A 20,121-nucleotide genomic window follows, 5' to 3' on the forward strand; every position below is an offset into this window, starting at 1 on the left:
TGCCCCTCCCCTACGCCAGTGCTTGCAATAGAAACGTTAACATTAGCATCTCTAGCTAGAATGAACGGGGGTGATCTAGGCGAACATTTCCTGTAGGTGTTGTGAACTAACTGGAAACATGGAAAGTGCTATAAAAAGTTTTATTACGCCCCTGTTTTTTCTCCATGGAAACTGGATAATGTGTGCACATGAGGACAGTGATGAATGTCACACTGGAAAATAGGAGAGGGATAGGTCCAGGATTACGCGCACTATTTCAAGAGTTCAACAACCCCACCTCAACTTCTTTAGTACTGCTGACAACAAAGTAGAGTTTGAATTATACTAGCTGTATATTTGGATGATGTGTTTTGGACAAGTGATGTCAGGCCTTAAGCACATGCAGAAAAAAACCTTAAGCAAATTAAACAATACAGAAAATGTTATAGTAGGGTTACAATTAGCTGGGTTAAATATCACTTTATGTTTATTTAATCAACATGTTTGATAGTAATTTCAGGCCATCAGATCGAGAGTCAACTAAATCCCAAAAGACAAGGACATTACCCTGAGGAGAAAAGACAAGGACATTACCCTGAGGAGAAAGCAGTATTCTTGGATCTCACTCTGAAGCTCAAACGCTGCCTACAGGAGTTCAAGATGTATATAGTCAGACACCTCAGACAGATGGTGGTACAGTCCAAGATCTCGCTAGCAGCGGTACATGGTGGTACAGTCCAAGATCTCGCTAGCAGCGGTACATGGTGGTACAGTCCAAGATCTCGCTAGCAGCAGAAGGTTGCTAATTACAACATACATATTCTGTATGTCTGATGTCTGTGGTTTCAGCAGTAGATAGATACATTAATATACTTAAAACCACCTTAATATTAAAAAAGGGCTTCCAGACTCACATTAAGTATAATCTTACTACTGAATTATCTTAACACCTTTTTCTGGATAGACTACAACTACATATAAGTATTGATTAAGTCAGTTATTTGTGTCCATGTAACTCAACAGGATCCTGTTATTTGGGACGTCTGGTAACACCACAGAACACTTACAGCTGAAATAATGGTGAAACTGTGCTATTACTTGGCAAGGAGTCCTAATGCATCTGGTTTTCATTATGAGAATTACATCTTCATTACTTACATCAGTCTAATACGGCAAAGAAAAGGAGGGGGTCTTGCCGTCATCCATAGAGGGTTTGAGTTCTGTCCTTAGTTGGAACTTTGAAAGCCTTTTAAAATACAAAAAAAAAAAAAAAAACATATGCACTGACATAGTCTTATTGTCAACCAGAAGCCAGAACCACACAGGTACAGTCACCATACAAACATGGGAAGGGTAGATAACCTCACAGTTTTCTTCCAGTGAAATCTAGGGAGTGTTTCAGAGTGGGCATCCCACATTCCTGCAGCGTCAACACAATAGACTCGTAAAATATGTCATGAGAGCATGGCCTCTGCATCTGGAGATACACACACAGAGCAAAGCAACCAGTCAAAGAAATATAGTGGAATGTTCTAGCAATCAATGATTTATAGGTAGGCATGCTTTTGCTTCAGTGAGATAGAAGTGCAGACTTTGTGAACCTGTGAACAGGTCAAGTAATCACGGCATCACAGAATCTGGGGGAATGACGGCAGTTTTTAGATGACAGCGCCATTACAATCATCTCTGTGACATAAATATATGTCTCTTTCTGTCCCCCGAATGATTAACAGGTCATTTTTTTTAATGCAGTTTGCTTGAGAATCATTTCTCAGGTTGAGAAATCTCTGGTCATTAAATATCGATTGGTTCATTGAACAGAAGTTGGACAGGGGGGAGTTGGTAGGTTTATTGGATGACAACAGAAGCCGCTCACCCCAGGTTCATGGCACTCATCTGTAGTGGCTATCCATGTGGATGAGTTGTTTTCCAGAAATGTCATAAAATTATCCCACATCAGTCTAAAGCCTACAGTTCTCTGAAAGACACACACACACACACACACACACACACACACACACGTGTGTTATCCTGGCTGAAGTCAAACTCCAACTACGGACTGCCTTTGGTATTTCAAAGAGTGAGAAAACAAGGCCCAATCACCTCCTCCACAAGAATTCTGGGAAATATGCCTGCCGATTAATATCTAGCCACAACATGGGCATGTTGCCCTAAATGACACGTTCCTTCAGTACATTTATCACCCAGCGGCCACAATGGCAGGTACAATGGCATTAAAAGGAATTCACACACTCCCCTTTAATAACTCTAGCATTGATATTCTGCTGCAGGAGCAGTACAGCATTGAGCTTGAATTAGATTAACTCCTCATTCTCACTATCAGGCAGGTCTACAAAACAGACCTGGTATAAAGTGTAATACTGATCTCTGAATCCATAAAGTCAGATCACAGGTTCCAGTCTGCACACCCGACCTGGTCATGTTTCAAACACACCTGAGTTATTAAGTAATTAATTCACTTTAGACAATCCCTAATCACCAAGTGAATGCATGTTTGAAGCTAAAATAGTGTAAATATGTGGACTGAATCAGTATATTAACTTTTACCAATATTTACTTCAACCAATATTCACTTCATTATGTACAGTACACATTTACTCTTAGATCAGTGTCACCCTCTAGTGGCTGCTACTTTTTGAAAAACAATTTAAGCAAGTTATCGTGTAAAATACCAATGCGCAAGCCATTAAAATGTCTCTATTGTAAGCCCCTATATGTTTGTCTACGCATGTAGCATTCATGTGCTTAATCTAAGCTGACAATGTTTCTCAGTGCACTATTTATCAGGACATCCCTGGCATTTCAATCCTGGGCAGACTGACCTTCCCATCAGCCCTCACTCAGTTCAGGGGCTAAAGGTTTTTGGCTAGACATTTAGCTTTGCTTACCCCTGAGAATGTGAAATATGATCCCTCCTCTCCTGCGGAACCTTCTAGATATCCAGTTATTTCACTTCCAGTTTGGAAGTGGAACATTGTGTATAAAACAATACCAATATTACCAATCTATAAGAAATAACAGCTAAGCTTTTAACAATGTCAGTAACAATGAACTTTCAGACGGGGGGAGGTTTGGATCGATGGTACTTTGCATGTTCAGACTGAACAGAACTCTGAAGTTGTCCTCTGCTCTATTTAGAGTCATATTGCACAGCAACTAAACAACATGGCTGTTTTTGGACACCCTCAAACAAAAATCACTTTGCACTCCCAACAGTTTTTCCACCAAAACCTACATACACTATATTGCCAAAAGTATTCGCTGGCCTTCCTTGACTCACATCTGAGCTTAAGTGACATCCCATTCCTAATCCATAGGGTTTAATATGTCCACCATTTGCAGCTAGAACAGCTTAGACTCTTCTGGGAAAGCTGTTCACAAGGTTTAGGAGTGTGTTTATGGGGATTTTTGACCATTCTTCCAGAAGCACATTTGTGAGGTCACATAACGATGTTGGATGAGAAGGCCTGGCTCTCAGTCTTCACTCTATTCATCCAAAAGGTGTTCTATCGGGTTGAGGTCAGGCCAGTTAAGTTCATCCACACCAGACTCTACCATCCATGTCTTTATGGACCTTGTTTTGTGCACTGGTGCACAGTCATGTTGGAAGAGGAAGGGGCCAGCTCCAAACTGTTCCCACAAAGTTGGGAGCATGGAATTGTCCAAAATGTCTTGGTATGCTGAAGCATTCAGAGTTCCTTTCACTGAAACTAAGGGGCCAAGCCCAGCTCCTGAAAAACAACCCCACACCATAATCCCCCCTCCACCAAACTTTACACTTGGTACAATGCAGTCAGACAAGTACCATTCTCCTGGCAAACCCCAAACCCAGACTCGTCCATTAGATTGCCAGATGGAGAAGCGTGATTAGTCACTCCAGAGAACACACCTCCACTGCTCTAAAGTCCAGTGGCGGCGTGCTTTACACCACTGCATCCGATGTTTTATGACGTATGGCTTAGATGAAGCTGCTCAACCATGGAAACCCATTCCATGAAGCTCTCTGTGCACTGTTCTTGAGCTAATCTGAAGGCCACATGAAGTTTGGATGTCTGTAGTGATTGACTGCAGAAAGTTGGTGACCTCTTCACACTATGTGCTTCAGCATCCGCTGACCCTGCTCCATCAGATTACGTGGACTACCACTTTGTGGCTGATTCGCTGTAATTCCCAAACACCTCCATTTTCTTATAATACAGCTGAGAGTTGACTGTTGAATATTTAGGAGCAAGAAAATTTCACGACTGGATTTGTTGCACAGGTGGCATCCTATCACAGTTCCACGCTGGAATTCACTGAGCTTCTGAGAGCGACCCATTCTTTCACAAATGTTTTGTAAAAACATTCTGCATGTCTAGGTGCTTAATTTTATACACCTATATTCCAAGTGATTGGAACACCTGATTCCGATAATTTGGATGGGTGAGCGAATACTTTTGGCAATATATTGTACATCTATGCATCAGCTCTTGGGTTCAGACTCTGCAGATTGTGACTCTTGCAGTTGACCATTAGAGGGCATTGTTGATTCATTACAGTAAGAAATATCAAGCATCTTGGGGACTCAGTCTGTTACTCTGCTTTTAAAGAAAGACAGGGAATTCATAGAAACAGCACAAGCACAAGAAAATAGGTACAGGGACAGCCACATACTGAACCCCTGTGATCATCAGAATAATTACTCAGCAAAATTTAGAGAAACAACACACAGTGTGTTACAAAGAAGGCATTAAAATGTTTATTAATAAACAATAATGCTATTGCATTGGCTATGATTTTTAGCCCAGCAAAACATATAAACACTGATTTTTTATTCCGTAGAAAGCACTATTCATAAGTTATGAGACACTACATTTTAAAAGAAAATATCCTTCATATTAATCTTGTAAAAAAACCTGTGCATTTAGCATCTTATGAATGACAATTATTTTTCTTAAAGTCCCATATTATATCAGGCAGTTTGCTTTTAACCAGAACAAGGTAGACATAAATTCTAGAAAGATTTAAAAATCACGCAAATGAAGCTGGTGACATAATGAAAGTAAGACTACAATTGACAGACCATCCCAGGTACCCTGATCTGGTTTCCATGTTTTTAAAAAAGTGTTATAAAAAAAGCTACTGAAAAAATCACACTAAAGATTTAGTTTTGTCTCAAAAATCTGCTGAAGAACTTCAACACTCGTTATTGTTATTCTCTTTTACAAACCAAAATGTTTATCAAACATGATTATCACTTCATTCAAAATAAAGCCCATAATAAAAGTCCTTTATACACTTGATGTTAAATCAGTGGTCTACCTTTATATATGCTAGGGTTCGAGGGTTTTCCTGACACTTGTGCTGTTGGACGGGTGTATACCACACCACATGCATTTCTGTCATGGCATTTGTTATATTATTTTAGCATCCATACAGTGACAATGTGAACATTCTTTAAGTTGGCAGAGACATCTGATACACATGTCAAATTGTCATGTCAATTTCCAAAACTTGAGCAAACTTGTTAGCTCTTCACTGTGGTCCCTCTTTTGTTTAAATATGATGCAGCTGCATGAATTCATTAACTCAGACTGGAGAGTTTCTGCTCATGTATGAAGAACATCAGACACTTAGAAGTCTTTATCCCAACCAGAAAATTCATCTGGAGGTTCTTCAAGCTCAGGGGGAAAGATGTCGAAATGACTGTGATCCAGAGGTCCCATCAGCTAAGCAGAACACAACATCGTATTCACACTCAGCAAAGGAGAAGCTTTCTCACTCTTACAGACATTTAAACAGGGAACGCTGAAGACCAAGCTGCAAGTAAAGATCAACTAGAACGTGACAGTAATGGACTGAAACGCTTCACCTCTCTTTTCAGTGGCGACAGGAGGTTCCGTTCTCTCAGTCCCCCCCAGTTGAAACCCTGAAACCACCTGAGAACGGAGCAGCGGTAAAACAAAGTTCAGGCTGTAGTGCACACACACACCACACAGCATCTACTGACAGGCCAACGACGGAAAAATAACTATTTGTAGTAAAACACCCGCGAGCCATAAAGTTAATCCAAAGACGTTTCTGAAAAAACATTATCTGATGATAAATGGTGTCCATATAGCAAGGGAAGAGTGTTTAGGCACAGATCCCAGCCCCCACACACGCACACATGTTCAACACTAAAAATATGGCTCTCAGACAGTGTACAATACTTGACATCGCTCATCAAAGTATACATTCTCCATTGAGCTGAACATACATATTCATGAGAGGTAATCAGTAGTCCACATCAAGAGAATGTGTTCTAATCACCATAATATTCAGTGCATAATTTTGTTTGATACTAAGGATACTGGGCCAGTGTACCTTTTTCACCATTTGTCATTACTGCATGAATCACTAACACCCATAGCACCATTTTAACACAAATGTGCAGCACATAACCAGTTTGTTGTGGATCTGCCCACAATAGGCACAGTGAGTGTATTTTGGGCTCCGTCTCTCGGATGGTCGCCTTAAGACCAGACAAGTGCGTCAGTGTCACAGTGCTGTGTGCAGCTCTGCTGAAGATGGCTACAGCTACAAGTCTCATTCGGCCCACTAATTGTTTCCCTTGTGAATTTGCTCTTGGTCTGTTTTTGACATTTCTGCCTGAGAGGCTAATTTAGAAGAAGGGCCCGTCTGCGGCCCATTGTGTTAGGACAAACGGGGGGGAGGGAGGCTGGATGTGATTCATAGCAGGCTGGGCAGGACACTACCTGGGGATCAGGACCCACTCTTTAGTGGGGTCCTGAACGAGTGCCACGGTATGTTTTGGTAAGATAAAAAAAAAAAGACACTTAAAGCAAAGCATGCCAATGGGGAAGATAAGCAAGATGGAGGAAAACATAGTTTAGAGTGGCAAATAAAGCTGTAGGTGTAACGATGGGTGGAGCCAAGACGAGTGCTGAGGAGAGCTGGACCTATTAGCTGGGGTGCTAACATGCGCAACCCCTGTAGCGTCCTCCAGCCCAGCCGTACCTACACGGAGGGTACGAACACGGCGAGGCATATTTCCTTCATATTTAACAAAACAAGAGACCAAGAACTACAACAGAATAGCACAGTATAACAAAATACAAAGAACAGACACTCAGGAAACTGACATCAACATGACCTGGACTTACATATACTAAACAATACAACTTACAGCTTAAACCAAAAGAACACAACTAACCCAGACAGACGTACGAATAACAACCATGAATATATTAGGGAAAATACCCGGGGAACACAGAGAGGGAGACGCAGCCGTGAAGTCAACATAAAGGGCCACACCAATAAAGGAACACAAACCTATGCTAAGATGGAACTTAAATAGCACGATATAAAACCAATTACCAAGATAGCCAAACGTGCAAACACATTGACTTACAAAGAGGGATCTGAAACACGGGCAATACACGCCAAACGAATCAAACCACTAACGAGAAACACCTGAAAGAAAATCAAGAGGGCGGGGACAAACATGACACGATAGACAAAGAGGTGTGGCTAAACGGAAGATGTGGACAAGACTGACCAGAGTGGCGGCCCCAGACGTGACAGTAGGGTACACTAAACCCACCAAAGACTGTGATACATCTGTAATAATCTCAAGTCAATAAGTCAGGACCGTGCTAGGTAGGACCGTGCTAGGTAGGACCGTGCTAGGTTGGACCGTGCTAGGTAGGACATGACCTACTTGTGTTTCTTGATATCAATGATGCCATTTTTCTTATTGCCAAGTCTTTCTGCAGGATTGAGCCTAGAGACAAAAAGAGTTTAATGATACAGAGCACATAGATAACATAACAACAACAACAACAACAACAACAACAACAACACACTTACACAGCAACTGTGGTTTTGGCTAGAATTCGTGGATCAGCTCATTCTGAATAAAAATAAGCGTGAAACATTCTTGCATGACTCAGGGGATAAGGAGTTCGATGATTTGTGTTAGGCTTTATAGGTTTTTAACTGAACCCTTCTATAAAAGTTCCATAAGTGAATTGTACAGATGTTCCAAGGTCCAGGTCTGTATTTGTACTAGTGTTGAAGTCATATGATGTTGAGATGTTAGATAGGGACCCACTTGCAAAGTCTCCTGATCAGGTCCTCTGGGCGCTTGGTGATCCTATTTGGCATGTCAACCTTCTCGATGCCATGAAGCACCATAGTGTAGATCTTGATGGGATCAGAACCTGTGAAAGGAGGGCTGGGAGGGGCGGGTGGATGAGCAGGACATCAGGACATCAGGACATCTGTAAACATCACTTTAAACACAGCCTTAGCACAGAGCACAGGGGACATGTTGTATGTTAAAGCTGATTCATTTAGTATAGGAGTGCTCCAAATATTAGGTGCAAATAGACGGTGCCACATATATGGATTTGAACTGGAAATATTAAGAAAACCTACGATTGCGACATTACAAATTCTCCATACCCATCATTCACTTTTGTGTAAGTACAGGCTTAAGGCCATATTTGCCCACAATTGCACAACTCCTCCTACTAAACAATCCCAACAGCCTTACTGCATGGTAATTAATGGTCTTCAAGAGGGTTTAGAACATGCAGAGGCAGCCTAGTGGTTGATGTGGCACTAAAACCTTATAAAAATTTGGATAAAACTTTGTCCAACTTTGTGCAAGAGCAGAGAGTGTAGAAATCACAGCATGTGCACCACACGCCATAAGGCAGGACAACTTAGCTATAACTCTGCTTAGATATCTCAATGGAGGCCTGTTGTATGGTCTTCATGTTCTGGGACAAGCTGAGCTCTTTTGCCAATCCCAGTATCACGTTTACCTGCCAGTGAGGAGCTCAAAAATGAGGATGCCGAGGGACCAGCAGTCGGCACCGAAGTCATGGCCCTTATTCATGATGACCTCAGGCGCCACGTACTCTGGAGTTCCACAGAACGTCCAGGTCTTCTTCCCCAAGCCGATTCTCTTAGCAAAACCAAAATCAGTCTGGCAGGGAAAAGGAAGACAAGTGAGATGTAATTGGCACATATGACTAAACTCCACTGTAACGTCACCCCAACAAATAGTTTACCACATGTGGTGGAAGATTTGGTGAAAAGCACAAGGTGTTGACTAGAAAAATAATAATAGTCAATTGCAAAATTACCATTTTTACATAACCCTCTGCATCCAGCAGAAGATTTTCTGGCTTTAGGTCTCGATAAACGATTCCCTTTCCATGTAGGTAATCAAAGGCCTCCAGTACACAACCAGTACAGAATCGAGAAGCTGCCTCATCAAAGAAACTCCTAAGTCACATTAAGACATGAAACACTCAAATGAAGGACATTTCTGTAATATTTCTCAAAATATTTCACACAAGAGTAGATAAAAAAAAAATTGATCAATTAGTCGAAGTAACTGTGATAATCAGATCACTATTTCTGCTGCAGAATACCGGCTGTAATGACATTAGTGGAGGGCAAAAACGACCTACACTCACATGTCTCTTAGTACGCTCCACAACTCTCCACCGAGACACACCTCAAGCAGCATGTACACATATCTGTGGTTTCGAAATGTCCGGAATAATCTGGAAAATTGAAAACGAGTTCCAGTCAAAAACACATTCGTGTATTTGAAAACGAGTAAATTAAACGACTGTTTTAAAACAGAGAATACAGACGTGAATAGAAAGATCTAATGCAGTAGCAGACAGTAATCTTTATGTCTTTTGTCTAGAAATGTCAGCAAGCTGGTACCACATAGCCAGACAAAGTACACTCAACTACTAGAGTAAATGGAGCAGGAGATTTTTCAGACTGTTTCTTAGCAACTCTCCAAAGCCTCTGCCACCCCTGTCTGTCACCCTTTACACTTAAATGTACACTGGGGCCATTTTATCCTAAAACACTACAATACCTAGTGTGTTGTAAGGTTAATGGTGTCTTATACAAATTTGTGACCTTCAAGAAAAGTCCTGTATATTTGCATCAGCTGAAGGAAATCAACATTCGGTATTAATGGTGTCACTCATAAATACTAGAAATGACAATCATATGTAGAGAGTTATTGAAGGAGCATAAATATTAGCATCTAACAACAAACCAGGAACAACAAAAAGTTTGCAAAGCTTAGCTTTTGTCTGTTCCATCATGAGTTTTACTCCTGTGTTCTTTTTGTGCTAATACATTATTAAGGAAAAATAAAAACAAATAAAAGCAACTGTAAGCAGTAACATGCATGAGCAGTTAGACTGACCTGACAATGAAATTGCAGTTGGCCTGTAGCAAAATGCTCTTCTCTGAGTAAATATGCTCCTGCTGTCTTGTGTCCACAATGTGTTTCTTCTTAATACACTTCAAAGCAAAAGCGCTCTCTTCATTTCTAAGCTTCACCTGAGATGCAATGCAAACACAGTCTTAACTGTACCACAGCTTCAAGCTGTCCTGACGCACTGTAACCCATAAAAGTCAGTAAACACAAATAAGCTCTTGTTCAGGTCACGTTTGAGACGTTCAGTGGTGGATTAGTGCAAAATAAAAGTTGCATAATAAAAGTCTTTGCCATTGTGCCAGTCCGGCGCGTAGCGCTAGCAGCGGACTCACCAGCTCCACGCGGCCAAAGCCCCCCACGCCCAGTGTGGCCACAACCTGCAGCTCCTTCAGGAAAGAGACGCTGCACAACTGTGCTGCCTTCTCACGGAGACGGGACAGCTCGGCAGGTTCTGGGCCCTGCATGGACAAGGGAGACTGGGTCCTGTAGGACCAGGACACCCAGAGAACATCCAGCACATTTAGGACCAATTAGGACCTGGAAAATGCTGAGCTGACTGTGCTGGGCCTTGGTGACAACTTTTAAAGTTATAAAATAGTTCCATTAGCAACAGTACTTTCATCATTGGAATAGAAATGTGTGGCAATTACAGTGTAAAACACTTTACGGTTACCCAAAGACCAGTCAAATGCAGCTGGAATGATCAGTATTTCATGAAAACAAATATTTAAAAGTGGTGCACATTTTTGATGCCCATAAATCCTAGTTCCTACCGAACACACTAAAAGCAGACACGTGTTCACAGCATCCGCTCGTTCTGCCGTTACTGCCATCTTTGTTTCAACATGGAGTGCCGATATCGCGTGTGTGAGTGTGTGTGAACGTGGTGCGTACACCGCATTTCTCCTCTCGTCGTGAATGGAGAGCTGCTCCACGTATTCCCGCAGGTACGCCTGCAGCTCCTCATACGTCCCCACCATCTGGGTGAAGTTGCTGTGAGAAGACAGTGGACACTGATAAGGGACTGTGCGCTCGCTGGACGTATCGGAACGGAGTGGGTGCTCACGCCGAGGAGCTAACGTACTCTCTGTCCACTACCAAACACTGTGTGTCGTTCTCCCTCGCAACGATGTTAGCTGAACGAACGTCCTCGCTGGAAGAAGAATCAAAAGGATAAGCACTGAACTCAAAACGTATATGAAACATTCAACATATTTTCTTTTCATACAAGTTTGCAAATAACTACAGAATTCTGAAAAAGCTTTCTTTGGCATTTCCCTAGTTCTCATCTCAGATGGCAAAACTGTGCTCATGGACAATGGAACAGTATGAGAAAATGAATTCTCAGCTAACTGGCATTCCTTCACCCACGCACATCACTATTCTACAAGCCCCCTCTCACCAAACATCTCTCCATAATGGAACATCGGAAATAGACTGAAAGTTAAACTAAGCAGATGATAGAGGACTGTATACGTAAAGCAATGATAAAACAAGGAAATAAGGAATTGTGCAAACCTTATAAGAGCTTTTTCTCCAAAGTATTCTCCCACTCCCAAGGTCTTAATTTCCTGAGGCTCAGAACAGCCCTCTGTACTCTGGGTTACCAAAACCTGCCCCAGCCACAAACAGACTTTACAAATATATAGTACACTGTACATCAGATTTGCTCAATGTACATGAACATATACCAAATGCATTGTATATGTAAATAAGATAAGATATGTATCATATGGCAAATGTTGGGATGTTTTTTGACACCATGATGACAGGAACTTCAAGATTTCGACAGACACATTAAGATGCAGGAGCAATTATTGAGGCATTCTTTCTACAGAGAAATGTTTACCTCTCCTTTAGCAATAATGAAGAATGTGTTTCCTTCCTCACCCTCACGAATAATGTACTCCCCTTTATCAAAGTAATCCTAGAATTGAGATGAAAAATTCCAGTCAAAGCCATAACCCCCACACTGAGAGCACATTATACCATCAACACGAAAGGCCAAAGTAAAAGGCTTTCAAACACTTACAATTTCTAGACAGTCAACAATTTTAGCAAGTTTCTCCTCTGGCAGGTCCTTCAATAAAGACACACTAAAGAAAAATTATCATTACTACTCTGAAATAACAAAATACTTTTCAATCTGCACTATCTCTGAAATACTGAAATATTTTTTCTTTGGTTATATTATTCTTTACATTAGAATCCACATAAGCATGTGCTTGTGTGTGTGTGTGTGTGTGTGTGTGTGTGTGTGTGTGTGTGTGTGTGTGTGTGTGTGTGTGTGTGTGTGTGTGTGTGGTCACATTGGTAGCTGCCAAAATGCTTGTCATGTATGTCATGTAAGTGCACCTGCGCAGAAAGCAGAAATACTCCTCGTGTCTGGCCTGAGTAGATCTCATCATGATAGTCTGAAATGTCTGCCGGTCCAAAGCCCAGATGTGGGACTGAGAGACAGCTGAAATAATAAAAAAGACAAGTAGTCGTCTCTCAGTAAATACATGTCTTTAGTTTCACAAGCCATCGTATACTGCATGATGAATACAGGGTTGAGTTCACACAAGCCAGAGTTGCATTTCTCTAAAATGACACAAGGATGTAAACAGTTTTAGCTTTCTTTGAAATAAAAAACAATAGTACAACAAATGAAGAACAATTCAGGTGCCAGTTGTCAAACTACCTGTCTAAATAAAGCTGTGAAATTAATACCAAAGAGCATTCTAAGCAGATTAAAGTGATCCTTCTAGCCAGGCACTACCTAGACCAGGCCACCCCTCATAACTCAGCATTAGAGCAAGAAGAGGGCTCGTGAAGGAGGTCACAGAATCCAACAGTCACTTTTCAGATTCAGGGCCTGAGACTACAGTGAGGATGATTCGGTCAATGATATCAAGAGCTCTGCATACAACTGGCCTGTATCAGAGAGCAGCTAGTCACAACTGAAAAATTCACACTTTAATGTATGTGTGTTATTTTGCAGAAAGAATCAGAGTGAATAATTTTTGGTCAAAATCCAAATTGTTATTGTGTACCACAAAGTTAACTCCATCCATTCCTAAACAAAACACCATCCTGACAGTAAAGTATGCAGACGACAGTATTATATGGAGTAAAGTACAGTATTATATGGTGGAGACACTTTTTTATCAGGGGGGACAGGGTAGCTTGTTAAAACTGGATGAATGGATGGAACAAAATACAGGAAGGTGCTGTAAGACAATTTGCTTCAGTCTGCTAGAAAGAATACAAGCTTAGGAAGAAAAAAACTTTCAGTAAGACAAAGATCCAAACATTACCAAAGCAATAATAAAGGTGATAAAGAAAAGGGGATGTTATAAAATGGCCAAATCAAACTCCACATCTCAGTCTAACTAAGAATCTGAAGTGCTACTTGGACCTTTTAGTTAATTTACATCATAAAAAAAAAACAGGAACTAATCCATCACTCTCAAACAATGTCAAAGCTGGAAATGAATCCCAACTTCTACAAAAGATACTAATGAATATTACCAAAAAGTACTTCATAAACATTTGCTAATAAATAGTGAATTAAACTATAAAATAATCAGATATAGAAATATTGGATCTATATTATTTTTATATGTTAATTTAAACAATAGGACTAGATTTTTAGTCTGCTAATGTCATGACTGGTCTGGAATCCCTAACGTCTTCAACAATATGCCAATTAAAACAACCCCAGCAAGGAGCTCTGGCACAAGTAGAACGTGTTGAAGACGTTCATGCCATTCATGAGTTCATTGGAGATGCATCCCCGAGCCTGAAGCTCACCTTTAACAGTGGCGGTCCTCTTGCAGTTGTAAAGTATGGCCAACTCTCCAAAGGCTGTTCCAGGTCGCATCTGACCCAAGAGTTTCCCATTCTGGATCACCTCCAACAAGCCCTCTGCACACACACCCAAACGTCCAGGATTATTAATGGTTAGGAGCATTTTGAAAGTTCTGCACGATGGAAGGTTTTAGGTGTGAAATGTCAAGGAAGACCTGCAAGCACGTAGAGGTAGTTTCCAGACTCTCCTTCTTGGATGACGAGCTGGTTGGCGATGTAGATCTTCTCGTACATACAGTCCACCATCTCACGTATGTGTTGAGGCTCAAGCTTCTTCAGAAAGTCGTTGTTCATGATGGCTTCATTGATCAGTTTCTTGGTGCTGGAGGACAGAATATGTGCTAAATTAAACATATTAGTGCAAGAAAAATAGTCAGTTTGTCCTCCCATTTTAGAGTTCCAGTCTAAAATCCAGGAGTAAGAAAATCATTAATAATGTACAGTATGTTCTCTGGTAGGATACTGGGGCATCCTTTATCTGTTAATCCTTTATCTATTAATAATCATTTATCTATAAATAAGGTTGTGTTGTGTGATTACACATTCAGAACTAGAGGTGGTGAATAATATGTGAACCTCTTTGTCAATATAATTCAGATAGCCTTTAATGCCCACAACAGTTAAAAGTTCAAGTCATGAGGCCAAACCACTATAAGGCATCGTTATTTTACCATATCAATTCAAGAGTGATTTTTTACAGAGAGAAACATTATTGCCCATTCTTTATATTCAGCCTGTTTCAAATAGAAAACACTTTGCTTTCAAATAGTAAAAGCCACATTGCCTAAATAAACAAAAATCTGTGCTTTAAATAAGTATCCACAATATTACATCTATGAGGCCTCACGGTATCGTGTGTGTGCTTACAGTGGACTGCTTCTGTTTTCTGCACTAATGTGGTCTCTCATTACCACATCTGAAAGAGCAAGGTGTCTCCATTAGCCTAAAATGGAACTTTTGAATGAATTAGAAAGGAGATTTGTACAGCCTGTTTAATTAAAACAGTAATGATCCAACCCATGCATACAGATGGGCCACGCTTTGTCTGCCCCAGTGTCTCTCCATCCCCTTCACGGTGTGTCATGGTAATCTGTTCTTCTAAAGCCTGCTCTTGTAGGAAGGCACTACAAAGCCTTGGCAGACGCTTTCTCCTCTTTTCCCCTCTCCAGGAGAGTCAGTGTGTTGTACAGTGACTTGAATAAAGAAACAAAAGCACATGGCTCAAGCGTGATGTCTTGAGTCTTGTGGGTCACTCACCCCGAGTCCTTGCGGACGTGCGCCCTCTCCACACTCGTGGGATGGACCTTGCGGCTGTCACAGAACCGCCCCGACGTGGGCTCGGCCGACACGCCCTCCTTCGCCCTGAGGCGACGGTGCACTTCCACGGCCACCCGGTGGAAACGTGTTGAGCCCTGGTTGATCACGCTGAGCAGCCGGCGACTGTGCCTGGCCAGGCCGCGGGGCGAGCGGCCCAGGCTGTTGTAGCCGATGGCGTCCTGGAGCTTGTCGATCTGGGACACTTTCGCCACCAGTTCTCTCTGCAGTCTCTGCAGCTGCTGTTCCTGGGCACGGAGCTCCTGGTCTCTGAGGGCCAGCTCCTCCTCCAGACGTGTGATTCTCAGCTTGAGGTGTTCTGCTGACTCCCATGATGGTGTGTCTTTGATACTGGAGGGCAAACATCTCTCCTCCAATCGAGGGGTTTTGATCGAACCATTCCCCATGACCATAAAGTGACTTGGCACCATAGAGAGGCCTTTGGTCTGTCAAATTACCTAACAGTAGGGCCACTGACCTGCATCCAACCAGATAGCATACATACATACATACAGATGGCCCCTCCACAGCAAGAGCTTTAACAGACCTCTATATATATATATATATATATATATATATATATATATATATATATATATATATACAAACACACAACAACAACAACAAAAAACACATCTTATAGCCTATGAATTCATATAACGAAACACTGTTCATTCTTTTATGCTAACGTTGGGTGATTCAAAAGCCGGTGCAGATGAACGTGCTTTATAATTTTCTAACAAACCTAATAAAAATGCATGAACGCTGAACAAGCAACCTTATTGCAATATTCACTAATATTCACTGACTACGGGTGATGGAAATGAAACGTCAACACAGCTGCCTGTTGACGTCTTTGATAGGAAATATTTCGAAACGTTTGAAGAGCATCTGTGAGCACAAGACGTGAATCCACTAAATAACAATGACAGTAAAACTGTCAGTTTAAGCTGTCAATAATGTTGGAGGTCTACCAAAAAACGCCTTATTAAATGTTCAGGTCCTTGTCGAACAACAGAGACAAACTACTTACCGTGTTTCGTGTTAACTCCTGGGATCTCTTGAAACATTTAAGTGATTTCGTTCATTCTTGTGAAGCTATGGAGGAACACAAGCGGTTCTTCCACGGATGTGTGTGGAGCAACTCTGATGTTGCTGCTCTCAGAACACCTGGCAACCTTAAGAGAGGCTTCACTCTTGAAGTAACGTGGACTAGCAGCAGGAGACCGCTGCACAGTGCCCTCTACCGACGATCAAGTGGCATTGCAAGACTCCGACTGTTGACTGGTACAAGGTAGAAGAGGTCGTTTCAAAACTATGTAACTGAAAATAAAACGAAGGAAAGAGTAGACATGCACATCCGAGTTACATTTATATAAGAAAATGAAATAAGTAAACACCATATTTCATCCTCAGAAACAAATACGCTCATTCATCGTTTTTTCTGAACTATTTATTGAGTGTTATTGTCATCATTGTATTATAGAACAAGGTAAATTACTGAATAATTTAACGGGGAGTACAGTTTAGTTATATGTCAAAAATGTATAAATGTCATAATACATTCAAGTTTACATTTTGAGCAGACAAGTTAACTTTTGGGTTATCCCACAATAATATTTAAAAAATGAATATGCACTAATACACCTTTACGTCTAAAGTTTTGAAACAAAAAGGAAAATTAAAACCAGGAGGCTTTTCATTCCCAAAAGATAACACAGACTAGGGAGATTGTTAGGTAAAGACGTTAGTGCATTAAAACTATATCAACATGCAAGTGATTGTTCCTGACATATTAAAATATACTGCAATACATAAATGCCCTTGCATCCATTTTCAGTTAGTTAAACCATAGTCAGTTACATAACAATGCAAATGTTTGCTAAACTGGAGTTTAATGCCTCAGTTTGTGCACTCTGCTGTCCATAAACCCCAAAAAGAGGAAGAATAACATATCTTGTGAAAATCGGATGCACGTGAATCAGAATGAAATCAAACATAGACTGGCATCCAAGCCTATACCTGTCAAGTCTAGTTCATGTTGCCTCTAGTAGACCTGTCAGCAGCTGCAGTGGAATACCCCTCTAAGAGTGTACCCCTCATACAAGGTCAGCCACAGAGGGTGAATTCAGATAAATGTGGCACTTTCTCACATAAGAAATACAGTACAATACACTATACAGAAAGTGAAACAAATAAGCCCCTTTAAACAGTGTATGAGTCAAAGTTCTCTGTACATAAATTTGGATGGCTTGTTTTGTGAAAACGGACATAGGCGATGGATTGGGCATTCTCAATAAATTTAAAAAATGTAACTGCATGTTTTTTTTTCATATCATATGCCACAAAGCATTGTGGGAACTCCTAGACATCGTCCCATCAAAGACCTCAACCTCTAATCCGGGTTTACTTGGATTCATCCTCCCATATGTTCAATATTTTCTATTTTTACTATGTTTTTTGTTAAACTACACTGATAGGAAGCTTATTGTACACATTTTATGAAGAGTACACTACACAAATAGACCAAGATAAAATCAAGACACTATACAGATTGTGTCATTAGGGAACTGTTCTGTTAAAAAACGACATAGTACAAACGTTGCAATCAGATCTGATACATAGCAAAATATCACACTCCTTTCAATGTGCAAAATCAGTCAATAATATTTAAATAAGTTGCGTGCATAAAATAATATGATCACTTCATAATGTGCTTGAAGGCTGAACTGCATGACTGTGACAGCTTCATAAATGGTCTGTTTGTTTAATAGTAAAACCAGGAGAAATAATGGAAAATTGTGCAGTGCGTTTTTAGGAAGATACTCCATGTGTTACATCAAACAGCTAAACCAGGCCATTAAACATTTGCACATAAAACTGAATTCTTCAATTGTGCACATACTCTTAAGTGAAGATTAGATGTAGGTCAGAAAAATAGAGCAGCAACAACCAGTAAAGCTGTTTTTAACCATTTAGTACAAGTTATGATATGAAAGGAAGATATGAAACAGTGCTTCAAAATATTGTTTGATATTACTGGCTGGTGTCACTCGGATAAAAAAAATATGTACTTTTTTTCCTACAATAATTCATTATGAAGTTAATTCACAAAAATGTATCTTTGCTGGTGTTGTTATACTAGGTAATTGTTTTATGAATAAAGCCATTGTACATTTGTGTTACAAATAGCATGCAATGAAATTAGCAAAGTATTTAGAAGATGCAAGTCTAAAATGATCACTTATTTTATAACAAACGCTAAACGTGTACACTGGATGCAGTCTGAACACAGCCATCAAAATACAGTATGACAACAGGAATGCTTCTGTGCATTAATCTATGAACATAGACAGGAGAGTTAGACCACCTCGTTGGCTTTCTGCCTCAACACTTTCAATCGGGTCACACTTGTTTAGAAAAATGTTTTTTTTTTTCCGGTTTCAAACTATGATTGAAGTGATAATGCTGTAAGTTGCACTGTGTCTACGTGTACACTTTACATGAATCTGTGACTTTCATACAAGACAACTACAAACTGGGTATTGATGCAGTCGCCTCGCCCACAGCTGCTCAAAGTCTCTGAACACAAGCTTCGTTTTGGCCTTCCTCATAAAAAAATAAACTTTCAAAAACTTTAAAAAGTTCTTCAGATGATCTCCAACAAAGAAAACAAGCACCTATTTCATGTAGCCAGTAGACCGAACTAGTGTTTTTGATCTGGATCAACAGTGAAACTTAAATTTCATAGACAGTGGAGATATTGTTTAAAGAGCAATCAATGAAGTTTAGCTGCACAGAAAAAAATCTTTTTTAGAACATATATCTCATGCCATGATGGATAACAAAGTTAAGTGACAACTTATGAACAGTTTAGATACTGTTAATTGTTAAAGCTGCAGTATTATACAAGTTTTTAATTTAATAATAATGCCATAATCATTGCAATCATTTCGATAATAAATATGTACATATTTTAAGTTTATGAATTTTACTATTAATTTTACTTTCTTGTATATACATTAACAAACAGTTCTATGTCATATGAGTATGTGTGTGTGAGTGACGTCGTATACAGTGGACCTGTACACTTCCTGGTACTCTCCGATCAACAAAAGGCAGTGACAATAGGCAGTGAAATCAGGAATCATCAAAAGATTTGTGTTCTTCTTTTTGTTAGTCTGGAAACACATGAACACTGAGATGATGTTCGGGGGGAGCTGCACTGAATTCATGGATCACAGTTACTGGTGTCAAAGATCAAAGAAGGAAAAATAAAGAAAACAATACAATGCTACAAAAGTTTCTTTTTCACATAGTGAAATAAAAAAGAAATTAACGTACAAAATCTGGAGAAATGACAGACTGTTATGGCCATTTCTCCTGTGAAACCCTCACCAGAAAAATGGCAAATGAAAAGTCCCATCCGTAGTCCTACATACCTATGTGTAGACCTACCAAAGTCAAGTCTGTTTGCCTGTGCCACCATGAGAAGGTTTCCAGCAGGACAGGGCTTGCTTTAGCCCTCTGGAACATCCATGAAACAGCAACCATGGAGCTGAACTCAAAGATCTTCAAAAACCTCTTCAAGTTTCCTTGTATAGCTTAGAATCAAGACTCACCCGGACCAGGTGAGCCTCTTGATATTACTTCTTAGCCAGCTGGAAAGGATTCTGACCCTTTCAATAAAATAAAGACAAGTCATTCTA

General features: G+C 40.3%; 2 protein-coding genes across 16 annotated transcripts in view; both read right to left on the reverse strand.

Moving 5' to 3' along the window:
• Positions 1-176: 176 nt before the first annotated feature.
• prkg2l (protein kinase cGMP-dependent 2, like) lies at positions 177-16,678 on the reverse strand. Of its 5 annotated transcripts, XR_013121411.1 has the most exons (23): positions 16,446-16,678; positions 15,356-15,890; positions 14,254-14,420; positions 14,042-14,155; positions 12,602-12,707; positions 12,279-12,342; positions 12,096-12,173; positions 11,765-11,859; positions 11,331-11,399; positions 11,141-11,239; positions 10,579-10,729; positions 10,232-10,368; positions 9,474-9,563; positions 9,138-9,279; positions 8,814-8,977; positions 8,096-8,218; positions 7,703-7,765; positions 5,852-5,918; positions 1,856-1,957; positions 1,347-1,456; positions 1,138-1,225; positions 574-624; positions 196-212 (listed from the first exon to the last, which is right to left on the reverse strand). XR_013121411.1 is itself a non-coding variant. In XM_076975296.1 (21 exons), the coding sequence occupies exons 2-21, from the start codon at positions 15,841-15,843 to the stop codon at positions 1,144-1,146; spliced, it is 2,511 nt and encodes an 836-aa protein (XP_076831411.1). In that variant the 5' UTR covers positions 15,844-15,890; positions 16,446-16,678; the 3' UTR covers positions 177-1,143. The 5 variants fall into 5 exon arrangements, 3 of the variants coding, with proteins under 3 accessions (XP_076831411.1, XP_076831412.1, XP_076831413.1); XM_076975296.1 differs by having other exon boundaries at positions 177-1,225; XM_076975297.1 differs by lacking the exons at positions 196-212; positions 574-624 and having other exon boundaries at positions 1,165-1,225; positions 1,342-1,456.
• A 1,003-nt stretch (positions 16,679-17,681) lies between these two features.
• col13a1 (collagen, type XIII, alpha 1) overlaps positions 17,682-20,121 on the reverse strand; it is a 32,748-nt gene continuing 30,308 nt past the window's right edge. For all 11 annotated transcript variants that reach the window (XM_076974227.1, XM_076974231.1, XM_076974226.1 and 8 more), the window contains one exon: positions 17,682-20,091. In XM_076974227.1, coding sequence (XP_076830342.1) covers positions 20,059-20,091 — 33 coding nt within the window. In that variant the 3' untranslated portion in view covers positions 17,682-20,058. The remainder of the gene's footprint in view (positions 20,092-20,121) is intronic.

This window comes from Brachyhypopomus gauderio, chromosome 15 (assembly GCF_052324685.1).
Source record: "Brachyhypopomus gauderio isolate BG-103 chromosome 15, BGAUD_0.2, whole genome shotgun sequence".
In the NCBI taxonomy this organism is placed as follows: Eukaryota; Metazoa; Chordata; class Actinopteri; order Gymnotiformes; family Hypopomidae; genus Brachyhypopomus; species Brachyhypopomus gauderio.

What these genes read in the sequence shown, in the direction of transcription:
- prkg2l (XM_076975296.1), bottom strand. Translation starts at nt 15,843, where the DNA reads ATGGTGCCAAGTCACTTTATGGTCATGGGGAATGGTTCGATCAAAACC. An exon ending in CTACCTCTACGTGCTTGCAG is followed by an intron (nt 14,156 to 14,253) that starts GTCTTCCTTGAC and finishes GTGTGTGTGCAG; the next exon opens with AGGGCTTGTTGGAGGTGATC. An exon ending in TGTCGCCACTGAAAAGAGAG is followed by an intron (nt 1,958 to 5,851) that starts GTGAAGCGTTTC and finishes TGTGTCTTTCAG; the next exon opens with AGAACTGTAGGCTTTAGACT.